Source organism: Mastigoproctus giganteus, chromosome 10 (assembly GCF_048544385.1).
Source record: "Mastigoproctus giganteus isolate SK-2022 chromosome 10, ASM4854438v1, whole genome shotgun sequence".
In the NCBI taxonomy this organism is placed as follows: Eukaryota; Metazoa; Arthropoda; class Arachnida; order Uropygi; family Thelyphonidae; genus Mastigoproctus; species Mastigoproctus giganteus.
Window position 1 is genome coordinate 84,088,887 of NC_143584.1, and position 16,275 is coordinate 84,105,161.

The window sequence follows — 16,275 nt, forward strand, 5'->3', positions numbered from 1 at the left end:
GAATGGTACCCAAGAGGTGCTAGAAGAAAACCTGGAAGACAATGGTGGAGATGGATAGATGAAATTCATGAGTTTGTGAGTAGTAAATGGATAGCCATTGCACAAAACTGAAGGAACTGGAAAGTTGTTGGAGAGGTCTTCATCCTGCAGTGGATTGAAAATGGCTGATGATGATAACGATGATGATGCCTCTACTAATGCTATACCAGAAAGGAGGAAATGCAGTGAAATCTCTAAATACCAACAAAGCTTCCAACACTCAGAAAGTTAGCACTTTCTGAGCATCAGATGGTTTTTTTGAACTTTACAAAATGACACCAGAACTCACCGAAATGACTACACCACTGAAAACATCATTTACTTCCATTGCATCCTCAATGTGGGCACATATAGATGATGAGGGGACTCCCAGTGATACCCGATAATCCATTCCATTGGAGAGAAACCTATATGGAATATGTCATCCTTCTTTATTCACAAGGGTTGGCAGGCTCCCCTAAGTCTGTCTCCTAATGAAATCAAAGCTGGCTATCTAGACTGCACATTCATCCATATATTTCAAACCCATTAACATGCTTCAAGTGATAGAACTATAATTCACAAATAAAATTGACATTCACATTGAACAGTTCTAAGGGCACCCTGCCATGGTGGCCTTGGATGTGGTGTAAAGGACCATAAAATTGTTTTCAGCTACAAAACCCACCTGAATTAATTTACAAGCAGAGCACCCAGCATACTTCCTTCATGCTACAGATGGAAGGAAGAAAGATAAATACAAAGCAAAGTATTTTGCTTTGTATTTTGCAAAGCTGAATATTTCATATCAGGAGACCAGAAAAGAAGAAGTTAAACCAATAAATATGCTGAAAAGATTGCCAAGAAATATTCCATTGAGACTCAAACAGATATGACTGCACCAACAAAACAGCCATTTACACCCATCACCTGCTATTTACTGAGCATTGAAAAACCTGCACAGGAAACCCAGTCAGCTGCCACTCCAATATTAGTACCTCCTAGTGTTCCAGCATTATAAAAATCAAGTGGTAAAATAACAGTACAGAAAACCAAGGTGGTACCTGATGAATCAGTCGTGGAACTCTTTACAGGGGAAGAAATGGACACAGAACAGCATCCATATTTCCTCAAAAAAAAAAAGGAAAACCCAAAACAGATAAATAAGCCTGCATCACTTTGGAAGCTTCCGACAGATCCACCAAGCCCAAGTAATGGTGAAAACTGAAGACATCAAGGCACTCCTCCAAAAGCACGAACAAGTCTGCTTTTGCTTGCATAAGACTTATCCAAAGGCAAACGATAAGCCCACCATGTGTAACTTTACTAATTTTCGTAAGGATAAAATTGCAGATGGCTCTGCTCATGGAGGAGTCTCTATCCTCATGCGCAACCAGACTTTTGCTACTTACTTATAGCCAGCATAGAGGCAATAGCAGTTTGCCTTGCCGTAGGGATTTCATTAAGAGTCTGCTCTATTTAGTTGTCATCTGGGACTAACAACCCCCAGAAAGACCTTGATGATCTTGTAATGCAGTTGCCTCCCCCTTTCTTACTTTTTGGTTATTTTAATGGACATAACGCACTGTGTGGTAGTGCTGATATCAGTGGAAGGGGATAAGTCATAATGCATATGCTCATTGACAAATACTCTCCCTTCTATGCATGCCTACCGGTATGTTTTCTGCCATTGATCTTTCTATCTGCTCCCATTCTTTCCTCCTCCTTTCACTTGCTTGGGAGATGGAAGAAACCCATATGGAAGTGATCACTTCCCAAAGATAACCTGCTTGCTTGCTTAGTGGGAAATGTCTTCCCTTTAGCTTGTCCCAGTGGAATATTGATCAGGCTGACTGGAATGTCTTGCAACATCTGGCAAGTTTTGACATCATTACAGTCAATCAGGAGCCTATCGGTGATGCAGTCACATGCATCATGGAAAGTGTCATCCATGCAGCTGTAGTTGCAATTTTAAAAACATTCTCCTGGTTTCCACCATTTCCAAAACCACTATCGAATTCGGAATGCCCAGCAGCAAAAAAAGTATGCCTGTGGAATATTCTAACAACATCCCACCATGGCTAATTTTGTAGCCTTTAAATGCACATGTGCCAATGCATGTTATATCCGACATCAGAGTCAAAAGGAATTGTCGATCCTTTTCACTTCTTCTGTTACCCAAGCCACTATTTCTAAGGTGGTCTGGGACAAAATCCAGAAAAATGAAGGGAAAATGCACAGTATTCTTCATCTGTCCAGTACAATCATCTGTGTACTGTTCTGTCACACATGGAATCACCATCCTGATCCAGAATTAATAATTGTACAAAACATCATCCCAGTGGTAGTAGAAGCTATATTTCTAGGCTCTATTTTTGACTAGAAGCTGACTTTTCTTCAACATTTCAGTTAAACACAAAGTGTGGAAATGGGATCAGTGTTCTTCCTGCTCTTCATTTAATTTTGTGGGGTGCCTATCAGTGTTTCCTACTCCATTTCTACCATGCTAATTTTCACTCTAAACTTGATCATGGTTGCCAGGTTTATACTTCTGCCAGAGACATTGAAACTAATGTGTCTAAATCTAATTGGCCATGCAGTTCCAGTAGAGCATTTCATACTTTACCTGTCCCAAGCAACTACTCTGAAACAAATGAGACATCTCTGTTTCTTCTGTGCAAGGAGTTGTCCTTGCAGTATACTTTTAAATTGAAATCCCATGTAAACCATCCCATGTCGATATCAGTTTTTGAGCCACAATGGAAAAATCTGTATTAGTCCCACTGGACTGCCAACCAACCCTTTGGTATTTGGATCCAAGGCCTGTTAACCTGATATTGATATTATTGAAAAAGGACGTTACACTTCACATTTTCTACACATAACTCTTTACAATGCATTGAGCAGAACATCTCAACTGCCTGCCAATGCATACAGATGGCTCAAAGTCATACTCACTATGAGATCAGCTGTTGTCCTCTTACACAGTATAGTATTCTATGATATCACACCAGAATGTAGCACATACACCCTGGGTTGCACGTGTTAGAGCTAGCTTTGGATCACATTTAATTTCACTGTTACCATAGGTGTATGGTATATATACCAGGGGTGGCCAACTTAATTTGCGATATGATCTACCTTTTTTCTTCAAAATGTGCCGCGATCTACCATCTCAAGAATTTTATTGCGCATGGTTAAAAAAGTTAATCAACACATGTTGAAAAATGTTGTTTATAAAATTTAAAATTAAACACAATTCAGAATTCTTATTTTAAATTCATATATTTAAATTTTTAATTTATGTGAAGTTTGTCTTCATCTGCCATGCTTCCAAAATCGGGGATATACTAGGTGCCTCTGTAGCCAGGTGGGCAGGAGCAGCAGTTGTAGCACACGCTTCTTGATTAGATCGGGGTTGGAGCCCGTAACCACCAAATACGGAGGATGCAGAAAGGTGCAATGTGGCCTAAAAACCAAATAACAAACAAACAAACGGGGATATACTATAATAAGGCCAACCATAAAGAATCTTCTGTATGAAGTCTGTAAGATTAGAGTGATTCTCCGTCTTTGTTCGTTTCAAATACGAAAAGGCCGATTCACATAGAATGTGGAACCAAAACAGGAATTTAAAAGTTCATTGCATTTTTTTACATTTGGGTACTTTTCTCGGCAAACATATTTCCAAAAGTCTTTTTCTGATGATCTCACTTTTAGGAAGATATCATTTTGCAATTTTTCAGCAATTTTCAGTGATTTTTTTTCTGCAATTTGTTTCGTATCTAACTTGACATTAAATGGATAAGAAATGTCTTCAATTGTTTTAAAATTACTGAATCTGGTTTCAGAATCATCCACAACTTTCTGAATATTAGAAACATATTTCTCAATATTAAATTCAAAAACAGGATATTTTTGCAAATTATCTTGCATATTTGCAAAATGATCGTTTTTTTTTTTTTCTTTGAGATTTGCCAAAACTTGATATTTATATTGCCATTGCCAAAAATTGATATTTATATGCAGAAATGCTACTAATCATGTCACCCACATTTTTATTTTTTCCTTGTAATTCCAAATTCAGATCACTTAATTTACTGGTAAAATCAGCCAAAAAACCAGATCACACAACCATTCCATATCTTGTATCTGCTGTTAATCATCTCCCCTTTGATCAACAATTTTTTAATTTCATTCAGCAAATTTCTAAATCTCTGTAGAAACTTATTCTGACTCAGCCACCTCACATCTTTTTGTAATATCAGATCTGGTTCGTTTTCATCGAGTTGCATTTCGAAAAGTCTCCTTTGAAGAGATTGTCCTCTGATGGAATTCACAATTTTGAAAGATATAACTCTTTTAGGATTTAATCTTTTTCTGGTTAACACTTGTTGGTGGATGATACAGTGGTAACTCAAAAAATCTAGGAATTCATCATTCTTTTGGCGCAATGCAATGAATCCATTAAGATGCTCCGGCATTGCTTTAGCTCCTTCTGTTGTTATTGACACGAGCTTAAATAGTGGTAATTTAATTTTTTTCTATAAAATTTTTGAATGCATTAAATATATCACACCTCTAGTTCTTTCTTTTAATGAAATCATACCCAACAGTTCTTCTCTAGTGGCAGAATCATCGAAAACCATACGAATAAAAACGAGCAATTGGACTGTATCACTGACGTCTCTAGATTCATCCAGTTGTAAAGAAAAGGGCACACAATTAGTGATATGAGCACGCAATTGTTCACTCACATTTTTACTGATTTTTCGATGCATCGCGTCACAGTATCTTGAGATAATTGCAGATCTTGAAGAGCACTTCTAATTTCATTTTTGTCCTTAAATTTTTCAAAAAGAGAATGTGTTATTTCTAAAAATGCATCTTTGATGAATTGACCATCAGAAAATGGTTTTCATTTTTTTTTTTTTTGCAAGAAGATGACTCACATTAAATAATGCTACAGTTACTGCTTTAGATTGTAAATTAGGTGTCACGAAGAAATTTTGTTGTGTGAATAATCCGTATTTAAGTTCTTTTAATTTATTTTTTCTAAGGTCACTGTTAGGCAGAAATTCCGATTGGTATTTACCATGGAGTGCGTTGAAGTGTCTTTCTAAATTAACTTTTTTTGAGTATAGCCACGGAAGCTTTGCAAATCAAACAACATTTTTCTTTTATCATTACAAAAAAGTATTCTGGTTCTCATTTTTGATGAAAATAATACATTTTACTCTTTTTCATAGCATTCATTTTAAATCAAAGGGTATAAGTATTATCCAGTTATTAATATTAAGTAAGCTAAATAAGAATTCAACACATACACTATACTCTCCACAACATAACAGTGAATTTTCACTAGATAAGCTTAGCGGCTGCGCAATGACAAGAGTAGATACATGGTTGAATGGATTTGTAATAAGTGTATGCAGCGGGGCACATAATAATAATAACATTCAGATTTTGACTAATCTATTTTTTATATATATTTAAAATTCATCGTAATCGACCGAAATTAAAGCCACGATCGACTGGTAGATCGCGATCCACTTGTTGGCCACCCCTGGTATATACTGTTTGCATAACTGAATTGCAGGCTTTGTCATCAATCATTTATAGTCTTTCCCTATTGCTGTCCTATGTTCAGCAGCTACTACCTTCTCTTTGGGAGTCAAAATTGGACATTCAGTTCTGCTGGATCCCATTCTGCATTGGAATCAGGGGTAATGGTCTGGCTGACACTGCAGCCAGATCTGCCACTGCCATTGATAGCTATCCCCTATTAGTTCATTACAGAGCAGGCAAATAATCTGCATCAAACTATATTCCTGACAAGATTTGTGGCATCGATGGGTTCCAAACAAATTGAACCAGATTAAGCCTGAAATTAAGCAGGGCAGTTTTGTCTGCACAGGGTTCAAAGAGAGGAAGGTGTACTTGCTCAGCTCTGCTTAGGACATAGCCACCTTATTCACTTCGTTTCATTCAAACCTGACATTTATATTTTACCACTTTGAGCCATCTGACTGAGCCCTCTACACTCTGCCAGATTTTATCTGGCAGAGATAATATTTATAACATTTCCAAATATATAATCTATTAATTTATATAATCTTATTTTGAAGAAGTCATTTTAATTTATAAAATTTACTTTTATCCTCTGTTTTAATTATTGTATTCTGGTGTAGTAACCTGTTTATAGGTTACAAAGAATGGGCATCTCATCGTGGCACTTTATGGCCTAAACTGCCAATTCACCATAGAAATTCCTTACCCTAGAGTACTGGGTTCTTAGATGGCTGAATTGAAAACTTCATTTTCCCCATACAATTTCCAGGCAACAGCTTTATGAAAACATGAACACAAAGCCTCTGTACCGGATGATCGATGAGTCTGGAGTCATGCTTCTTGCAGAAGTTAATTACTTCTGCAAGCAATTCACTAAACTTAGCCTTCATAATAGCTGCCCCCAACAGAGAAAATTCAAGGTACCAACACCAATTCAAATCGAATCTCTCCAGGCTGAAAAAAATGGACAGAATGTTCCCGAATGCATTCCTTCACCTCATAAATCATTACAATATTGATTGCAAAAGGTTATTCAACTCTGAATTACAGGTGTCAAATTTCCACTCAGTTGATGAGAATAAAAATAGCAGCCTGCCTTTAACCCAGTAATTGCAGCTGAGAGCCAATTGGATTATTCTGCAAAATGTTTTTTTTTTTTAATTCTTAGGTAGAATTCCTATTCATTGTTAATGTATATATGAATTCTGCTATGTGTTTGTTTTTTATATTTTTCCTTTGTACTGAATTTCTGCCCCTAGCCAAGTGCTGTGATGGGCTTGCTGTATTTGCAGTAGAGGAATATGTATTTATTTATTTATAAAACTTGTATTTGTAAAATAATAAGAGGAGTTTACCTCAATATAGTACGTAGAACACTTCCGTATGATACTCTTCAGAAATTAAAAAGAAAAAATCGAAAACACATTAGAGTAAAAATTAAATAATTAAAAACCAATTTAACACAATTCAAATCAATTTAATGCAATTAAAAATTAAAAAGAATCTAACGAAAATATTCAAAACGATTTTCCTTCCTGAGGCTGACAATGCTTTTTGACTGTAGTCGTGATCACAGGAATGAAAATTACCGAATAGGGTTTAACCTGAAACTTAAATAGTGATTATTTGTTTTCACACTGCGCGTAAAGTCCACGCATCGGAGATCAAATATGGCCGCCGAACATTAACAGAATTCTCGTGTAATTTAATTTCTATGGTTTCTGAAATTAATAGTCTCGTATAATTACGTTGAACATTAAGTATTTTGGCCTCGTTAAATAAAAAAGTATGTTTTTCGTTAATGGCATGAAAGGCTAATTCTGATGCTGCTGAACGAGAAGCATGAACTGAAGCTTCGTATTGATTTACACGAATATTCAGAGAAAATCATGTCAAACCTTGGTAAGATGAGTCGCAATCACCGCAAGAAATGTTGTATACCAGATCATTAATTTTTGTTGCGAACGCGGAAAGAACCGAGCGACTGTTCAGTATAGTGTGTAATTTCCGTATTGGCCTGGCCACAATTTTAAATTCGGTATCTTTTTTCCGTTAAAGAATCTTCTTTTTTCGTTAAAGAAGCTGTTTGTGCCACTGTTCAACATATGGGACAGAAATAAAGTATTTTTTGATATTACTATTGTTGGTTGGTGTAGTATTTTGTATCCTATCCTTAGCCTGTATGCTTATTCGGTTTATTGTGGCAAGGGGATAACCCCTGTTTAAGAACCTGCTAGTTAATATTTGTATTTCTGAGCCCAAAGCAGATTCTGTCGTTGAATATTTATATGCATTTAGAAATTGATTAGAGATAATCGATCTTTTGTAGGTGAATGGGTGATAGCTATTATAATGTAGAAGCATACTGATGTTTGTAGGTTTTCAATAGATGCTAAATTGGATTTTATTCGAGTCCCGAGTAAGCATGAAATTTAGAAAGTTTAATGACCTTGTATCTGTATCCTCCCTTTCCAATGTAAATTTGAGTCTAGAATGAATATTATTAAATGAATGTAAAATGTCTTGGATAGGGATAGTACTACTATCAGTAATAACTAGAACATCGTCTAAATACATCCCATAGTGTGTGATATGGGGTCAAAAAGGTGTCAAATGTATAGGCTCAATCGTTAAGAGATAGATCTCTGAATTAAGCCGCTCAGGCTCAAACCCATTGGCAATCCAAAAATTTGTTTGTACACCTTGTCTCAAAAGGTGATATAGTTGGCCTCAACTAAAAGTTTTTAATTAAGTGAAAAATTTCCTTAATAGGTAGCTTTGTATAATTAGTCAGTATCGAGTTTTTATTTAACATATCCCAAATAATATCTAATGTGTATTCAACGTTTACATTCGTGTATAACAAGGTAACATCTAATGAGAATAAATTGTTATTGTCACCAAGCCTACAGTCTTTAAGATTATTAAATAATGTATCGTAGTTCTTAATCCGAAATTGTATTACCTGTCTAAAGGGTTTTATAATGTTATATACATGTGTGAATGAAAATGCCGAGTTCCTGCAGGAAACAATAGGTCGAATAGGAAATCCAGTCTTGTGTAATTTTACCTGACCAAAAGGTGCAGGAATATTGTATGTTCTGGCCTTCAATTCCTTTAACTGGGCCATAGTAATGTAGTCGTTTTTTCGATAAGTGGATAATGTTTTATTGTATTGATTGACCAAATTGGTAAACAGTGCCGGGTCTACTTCAAGATAAGTGGAGGTATCTGAAACAACTGAATCTAACTTATTAATGTAATCAGGTTTATCTAGTATTACCACTGTATATCTTTTATCTGCCCTCTGTATAATAATGTCCTTATCTCCCCAAAGTTCTTGTAAAGCTGAACTGTCATGTGTATTTAATTTAGGAAGTCTCGTTTCTTTTATGTTATTCACTGCTTGGTTAACTTGTTGAATAAATAAATCTTTTTGTGGAACATTACGAAGTCCAAATTCAATATCAATTACGCATTGTTTTTTAGGTAGTTTTCGAGGTGGTAAATGATAATTTAGTCTTTTGGATAAAAGTGAAATCTGGCCCTGCGATAGCGTACGTGAGGAAAGATTTGTAACCTATTGATATGTTGGTTCATTGAATACTGGGTGAGGGGGGTGTTCGTGAACTAGCTGACATATTCTGTGGTGGTAGTATGTTGTGTGTCTTGGGGGGGGGGGGGGTTCACCCAACTCGTATGTACTTGGTCGCAAGCCCGCTACAATGTGTTAGAATTCGCACGAACATGCCTTGACTTGTCCGAAAATGTTTGCAATTTATTAACGTGTCTGTTTTTTATTTCTGAGACCTGTGCTTCCCGTCGCAAATCTATGGAGGTCTTCAATACAGATCAATCGTTCAGATGTAGATAATTTTTTAATTTATTGTGAAGCTTTCTAACCTGGGAAAGATATTTTTGTTTAGTAGTAGTAGTAGTGGCATGTGATTCAAGAAAGCAAGTGTATGAGCTTATGCAGCCAGAAAAAAAAAAAAAAAAAAAAAATCACACCATTCCCTCCAAATGCCTGTCTAGTTCCTCCTTAAATTTATTTAACCTATCAACTTCCATGACGACAGATGGAATTTTGTTCTAGCAATTAACCACCTGCTGGCTAAAGGCAAATTTCTGCACACCTTTTCTATATCTGTCTTTTCTTAATATGAATTTATGTCCCCTTAGGTTCGTAATCTGAACAAGTGGAAGGATCCCATCAGAATTCAGCGTGCTCAACCCATTCAAGGCCTTATATACCTCAATCAGATCACCACACAGGTGCCTAGTCTCCAGCTGCTCCAGTCTCTGAGGCAGACCTTAAGCCTCTCTTGGTAAGAGGATCCCTTCATTCCCCTCACCAATCTTGTTGCCCTTATCTCTACACACTCAAGCAAATCTACATACTTCCTAAAATGAAGCCTCCAGACCTGTACACAGTACTCAAGGCATGGCCTAACCATTGCCTTATACAGAGGGACAGTCACCTCTTTTTCCCTGCTAGCAAAATTCCTATATATTATTGACAAAACCCCATGACCTGCCCTGGAAGCCTGTCTGCATTGCTCAGAAAATTCATATCTGACTGCACAATTACTCACAGGTCTTTTTCATTTTCTACCACCTTAGGTGTAGGCGCCTCCGTAGCCAGGTGGGAAGGAGTAGCAGTGCGTAGCACACGCTTCTTGATTAGACCAGAGTTCGATCCTGTCACCACCAAATACGGAGGATGCGGAAAGGTCAGGGAATGACCACCGCATATCCCGGAGCAATATGGCCTTAGTTGCTAATGCTCCTAAAAACCAAATAAACAAACAAACCTTAAGTGTAGTACCACACAGTTGGTACGTTTCTCTGGGTTTACTTCTACCCATATGCAGTACTTTGCATTTGTCAAGGTTAAACTTCAATTGCCACTTCTTAGCCCATCTGCCCAAATTATATAGATCCTGTTGCAGTAGCACACTGCCATTACTGTCATTAACAACCCTGCCAACCTTTTTATCATCTGCAAACTTCGACATTAAGCCTGATATACCTTCATCAATATCATTGATAAATATACAAAACAACAGTGGACCTAACACCGAACCCTGTGGTACTCCACTAATAACATTAGTCCACGAAGAGCAGCACCCATTGATTACCATCCTCTGGCTCCTTCCATTCAACCATCCTTATATCCATTGTAGCAACTTACCCTTAATACCATTCTTCTCCAATTTGTACAATAGTCTTCCATGTGCAACAGTGTCAAAAGCTTTCCTTAAATCCAAATATATGATATCAAAATTATTTTTTGCATCCAATTCCTTTGTAACAACATCATAATATCCTATCAAATTCGTCAAACAAGACTTTCCTTTAACAAACCCATGCTGTGTCTGAAATATTGCTGCAGTCTTGTTTAGATGATCCTGCAATGCATCTTTAACCAGTGACTCCATTATTTTACCCGGAAAAGAAGTTAAACAAACTGGTCTGTAATTACTCGTGGCACCCTTCGATTCCCCTTTGTGAATTGGGGATACATTTGCACATCTCCAGTCCGTAGGGACCTCCCCTGAGTCCAATGATGCTCTCATAATTATGGCTAAGGTTTTGCTTAGTTGCTTTGCCGCCTCCTTTAATATAACTAGATAGATCCCATCCACCCCAGGTGCCTTTCTTATGTTTAACTTCAACAATTTCTCCTCCACTTTGCTTTCAGTTATTACAAAATCATTAAGCACCCTGCTACAATTTGATAACCTTCTGCCATTTTCAAACCTTAATAACTCCTCATGTGTGAATGTAGATGCAAAATACTCATTCAGTTTGTTTGCTATCTGAGCAGGATCATCAGCAGTCGAACCATCAATATTAAGTGGACCAATCAGATTGGTCCCCTTCCTTTTAGAGTTTATATGAGTAAAGAAATCCTTGCTGTTTTTCTTAGCAACTTTTGCCAAAGATTTCTCGTAATCTGCCTTCACCTGCCTAACCTCCTTTGTGACCTGATTACAGACTAGCTTATATCTGTCATAGGCTTCTGAGTCGCTTGATAATTTATATGCATCCCATGCATTTTTCTTCTCTGTCACGAGTCTCATTAGTTCATTTGATAACCATTTAGGCCTAAACCTTGAACAATATTTCTTAATAGGTATGAAACTTTTAGTAGCATCCACGATTAATTCCTTGAATGCTTCCCACTTAGAATTTACTGTTGGTAACATCGTCAGTTGATCCCACTGTACAGAATTTAAAAACTGTGTGAGACCACTGTACTCACCTTTACAGATATTTTATTCGAATATCGAGATTTTAGGGCAAGCTTAACAATATTACATGATGTGGCCAGTGTTAGTTGTTTTATGCCTGAAATTTCAGGCATAAATCCAAAAATTACAATGTGTGTTACAAATATCCAGTTAAAAACAACTGAGTCTAGATGAGTTTACAAGGATCAAAAATTCTGGTTAGTACTAGAATTTTTCTTCCTTGTAAGCCTCCCCTCTAATGTCATGGTCTCAGCCGTTTTTATTGGATAATGCTTCTTTAAGTGGATAAGATCTTAGAAAAATTCTATTCTTTGATAAGAATCGAAATGAAATACTTGTTGTTAGCTACCACTGTTTGCTTTTTGAGATGTGAAGTAAAGTCACTAATTGCATATTCTTGATTTATTTTAAATACTAATATTCTGTTAGAAACTATTTTTCTATTGTTACATTATCGTTATTTATTTTAATTGGAAATGTACCAATTCATTGATCATAGATTTATAGGACTATTAAGGAATCCTCCAATAAGCTAATTGTATTCTGGCATTCCAATACAGCTCCATATAATCATAAGTTTTTTGTTTACATAGATATAATTTATGAAGGTTCACTAGGTAAAGATCATTTATTCAATTAATAATCATTATTACATAATGAATATTTTAGGCTTTTAAATTTTTATTCTGTTAAAAGTGTGAAAATATCGATCTTTCATGTTTATTATTTCAACAAAAATATAACTTAGAAAATTTCAATACAAGTGAGTTAAATAAATGGAAATTTTTGTAATTTTAATGAGTAATTTTCCTGTTCTTAGTGCTCTGTGTGTTCACTGCCCTCAGCATATACCAAAAATTGTGGCTTTCTTGAATCCAGTATTAAGTAGTCCTCATGAAACACAACGAATTGTTACTGTGGCATTGTTTGCTGAATTGCTTACACATAAATATGATTATAAAAGTGCACTCACTGAACCTTTAATGAACACCCTTCTTGGTCGGTTGGCAGATTCTTCCCAAACTGTTCGTAAACTTTGCATCAGAGGCCTAGGTTTCATTGGACAGTTGGATCAAGAACAGGTAGAAATCTCCAGTACTAGTTTTGTTATTGATTTAATATTAAAATTATCAATTCTTAGATAATCAATGTGGTATGATTTTTATTAATGTGACTTCTGTTAAATATTTTTCTTTTCTTATTTTAAATAGCAAAATATTTGGCTAATTAATTTTCTGGATACCTTATTTATAAATTTATTTATTATTGGGAAAAATAAATATTCACAACAAAAATTATCCAATTTTAAAATTTAAAACTGCTGAGATTCAGTCTGTGATTTACTATGCATGTTCATATGAAAATAGTTTAAAATTACATACATATGCATGTACGCTTCCTCGCCACTCTTTTAGGACTATGAGCTAATAGTTGTGACCCACTCGCATAACAAAATTGTTCCACAATTCCTGGAGTAATGATTGTGCTGACAAACACCTTTCCAGTTCATCCCTCAGTTGGATAGACTTCAGGATATTGGGTTAGTTAGAGCAGATACGTAGTCTTCCTTATATTCCCTATACCATTCTTTCATACATTTGTTTCAGTGAATGGTTTCATTTTAAAAGTACCATTCCCACAGGATATAAACATTCAACATTGCCAGGGTTTTTTTTTTTTTTTTTTCTTATTAGAACCCCAAACACAAAAGGTATTAAAACCTATAGTACTTAGTACCATGCATGGATTGAAGGTTGAAAAGATGAAGGAGATATTTGTTTATTGACATTAGACTTGAATTTCTATAGATTGTAATTTTCAGGAAATATATCTGAAAGGAGGTTGCTCAGAAAACAAGTTGAAAGAATAAATGAGAAGGAAGAAAAGTTGATTTTGTAAGTTTGAAGATGGACAGCAAAAGAATGCTGACTGATTGTGGCACATGTTTGGAAGAAAGAGAGGGGGGAATTATAGAAGCCAATTCAGAAGAACAGTACCCATGGAAGTAGCTATAGAAAAGGTATGTAGCAGAAACAGAACATCTCTGAGACAGAGAGTGGAGAGACTTTTTAAGAGATAGGACATTAATTAATCTAACTGCCCTCTTTTGAATGAGGTCTAAAAGCCTGATAGTTTATGGGTGCACTGCCCCAGATATAGGAACAATATTCCATGGTAGGGCAGATTTGTGATTTGTACAGAGTGAACAGCTGTTTGGAAGAAAAGCAATGCTGAGAGCAAAACAGAAACCCCAGTTTTTTTACATGCAGAGGAAGCAATATTTGTAAAGTGCTTGTGCCAAGAGAGATTAGAAGTTGGGGTAATCCATAGTAGAGATCGGTGTCCTCCCCAGAAAATTTTGCCAGCCGGGTGGCATTATGAAGTAGCCAGGTGGGGACATGTAATACTTTGCAATATTATAAAATTTTCTGATATTTATAAATGTGACTTAAGCGATCCAGAACAAAAATTAATTGCAAAATAATTTAACATTACATGCTCCTGTCACAATGACTTCAATCGCATAGTATGTTCTAATTAATATTCATCAAATTAAGTGAGCAGTACCATTACAGTACTGTGAGAATTGCTTAAATTTTAGCTGTTCAGTTAAATTCACCAGGCAATGTGCCCATTTGATAGGTCCTGGGGAGAACACTGGAGATATATGATCTTGCCTAGAAATTGGAGTGTCATCAAAGATAAGCATAGGAACAAAAGAATCCTTTTGCTAGATATAAGACCGGACTAAATTTTAGAAGGATTGAAATCAACTAAATCATCTTTGCCCCACTGGAGAATTACCTGGAGATCAGCATTTAGAGAATTGGTAATGGATATTAGAGAAGATGAAGCTGTTTGACAATAGCAAGGTTTCTCAAACTGGAAGGTGGAATGCAATATGCTATCGTCAGCAAAACTATGGCTAGGATTTCCGGTCAATGGAAGAAGGTCACTAATATACAAGAAGAAAAGAGTGGGAGAACGAACTGAACCTTGGGGAACACCAGCATTAGTGCAGAGGTTAGAAGACAGAGAGCCATCTACCATCACCCACAATGAGTGGTCAGAGAGAAAACTGGGTACCCAATTACAAAAAAGTTAGCAATCCGTGAAATGGGAGCTTATTTAGAAAACCTTCATGCCTAACATGATCAAAATCCTTTCAAATGCTTCAAATTCTTACTACTGCTTCAGTTTCACCAAATGTTTCCATTGAATTTATCCACAGGTGAGTAGTATAAGCCAGTATATTACCAGTAGATTGATGGAATCCGTACTGGTGATCATTGATCAGATGGGAGGTTTCTATATAGTTGGTGGTTAATGGATTTCTCCATTACTTTAGAGAGAGAGAGAGAGAGAGAGAGAGAGTAAAAGTAAGTGCAATGCAATGGTAATTGGATTAGCAGGATTTGTCACCCTTTTTAGGAACTGGATGGATATGATAGAATTTCCAAGTAGAAAGAAAAACACCTGGAATAAGAAAGTGTAAAAAGACAATACAGAAGGGATAAGATCAGGAGCACAGGTTTTATGGGAAGAAATGTAGAAATACCATCAGGACTTAGTGCTTTCATACCATCAAGACTGTTCACAATTCTTTTGACATCCTTTTGATGGAAGACCACAGGAAGCATTAAAGGGTGTACTAGGGATGGTAGGAGGTGGTTTACCATGATCATTACAAGAGTTAGAAGAAAATAGGATGCTAGAAGGTTGGCTTTTTGTATAGCTGAGGTGTCAATAAAACCATCAAGTTTTAGCAATGATGGGAATAGAAGTGGGCAAAAGTTGCAGCCAAAGAGACGAGAATGCTGGATTACCATTTGGACAAGAAGAAAGTTTTCTGCATTTAGCCTTCTAAATCTAGTTTGGATTGATTAAAAAGTGCTTTACAATTGTTCAAGCTTTGATTTAGGCAGAAAAATTGAACCTGGAGTTTTGGATGCAAGCCAATTGTGATATGCAATATTCTTACCTTGTGAACAACCTTGGTGCATTTATTGGAAAACCAAGATTTCAATAAAGGATGAGATTTTAAGGAGCCATGTGGAATAATGGATTTCATCGATATTATCTGAGCAAACATTGACAACAGATGATTTAAACAGTATTCCAACCAAGGAAAAAAAGAATAGAAATCTTGCAGATCATTCCATTTTGTCTTGTAATGCCAAACAACAGAAGGTTGAGAATGACCACAAGAGAAAGGCTCCATTGCCATCAAGTTGTGAACTGAAGTGCCTAGAAGACCACTCACCATGACCATATACTTGGAAGAGTTGTTTGTGAGAAAAGATTAGGAGTGTTGGCTGTGTAGTTTGGTTTGTCTGCTTTTCTGGTAAGTAACTGAACAACCTGTGCAAGGTCATTAATAATTGCAAATGCCTCAGTATCTGGACCAGCTGGGTCCATGTGAGTAGAA

The 16,275-nt window shown here is 36.2% G+C and overlaps 1 protein-coding gene across 4 annotated transcripts in view; it reads left to right on the plus strand.

The window, feature by feature from the left end:
* c11.1 (maestro heat like repeat family protein c11.1) overlaps positions 1-16,275 on the plus strand; it is a 1,259,325-nt gene that overhangs the window by 909,942 nt on the left and 333,108 nt on the right. For all 4 annotated transcript variants that reach the window (XM_090383553.1, XM_090383554.1, XM_090383556.1 and 1 more), the window contains one exon: positions 12,667-12,928. In XM_090383553.1, the coding sequence (XP_090239679.1) occupies positions 12,667-12,928 (262 nt within the window). The remainder of the gene's footprint in view (positions 1-12,666; positions 12,929-16,275) is intronic.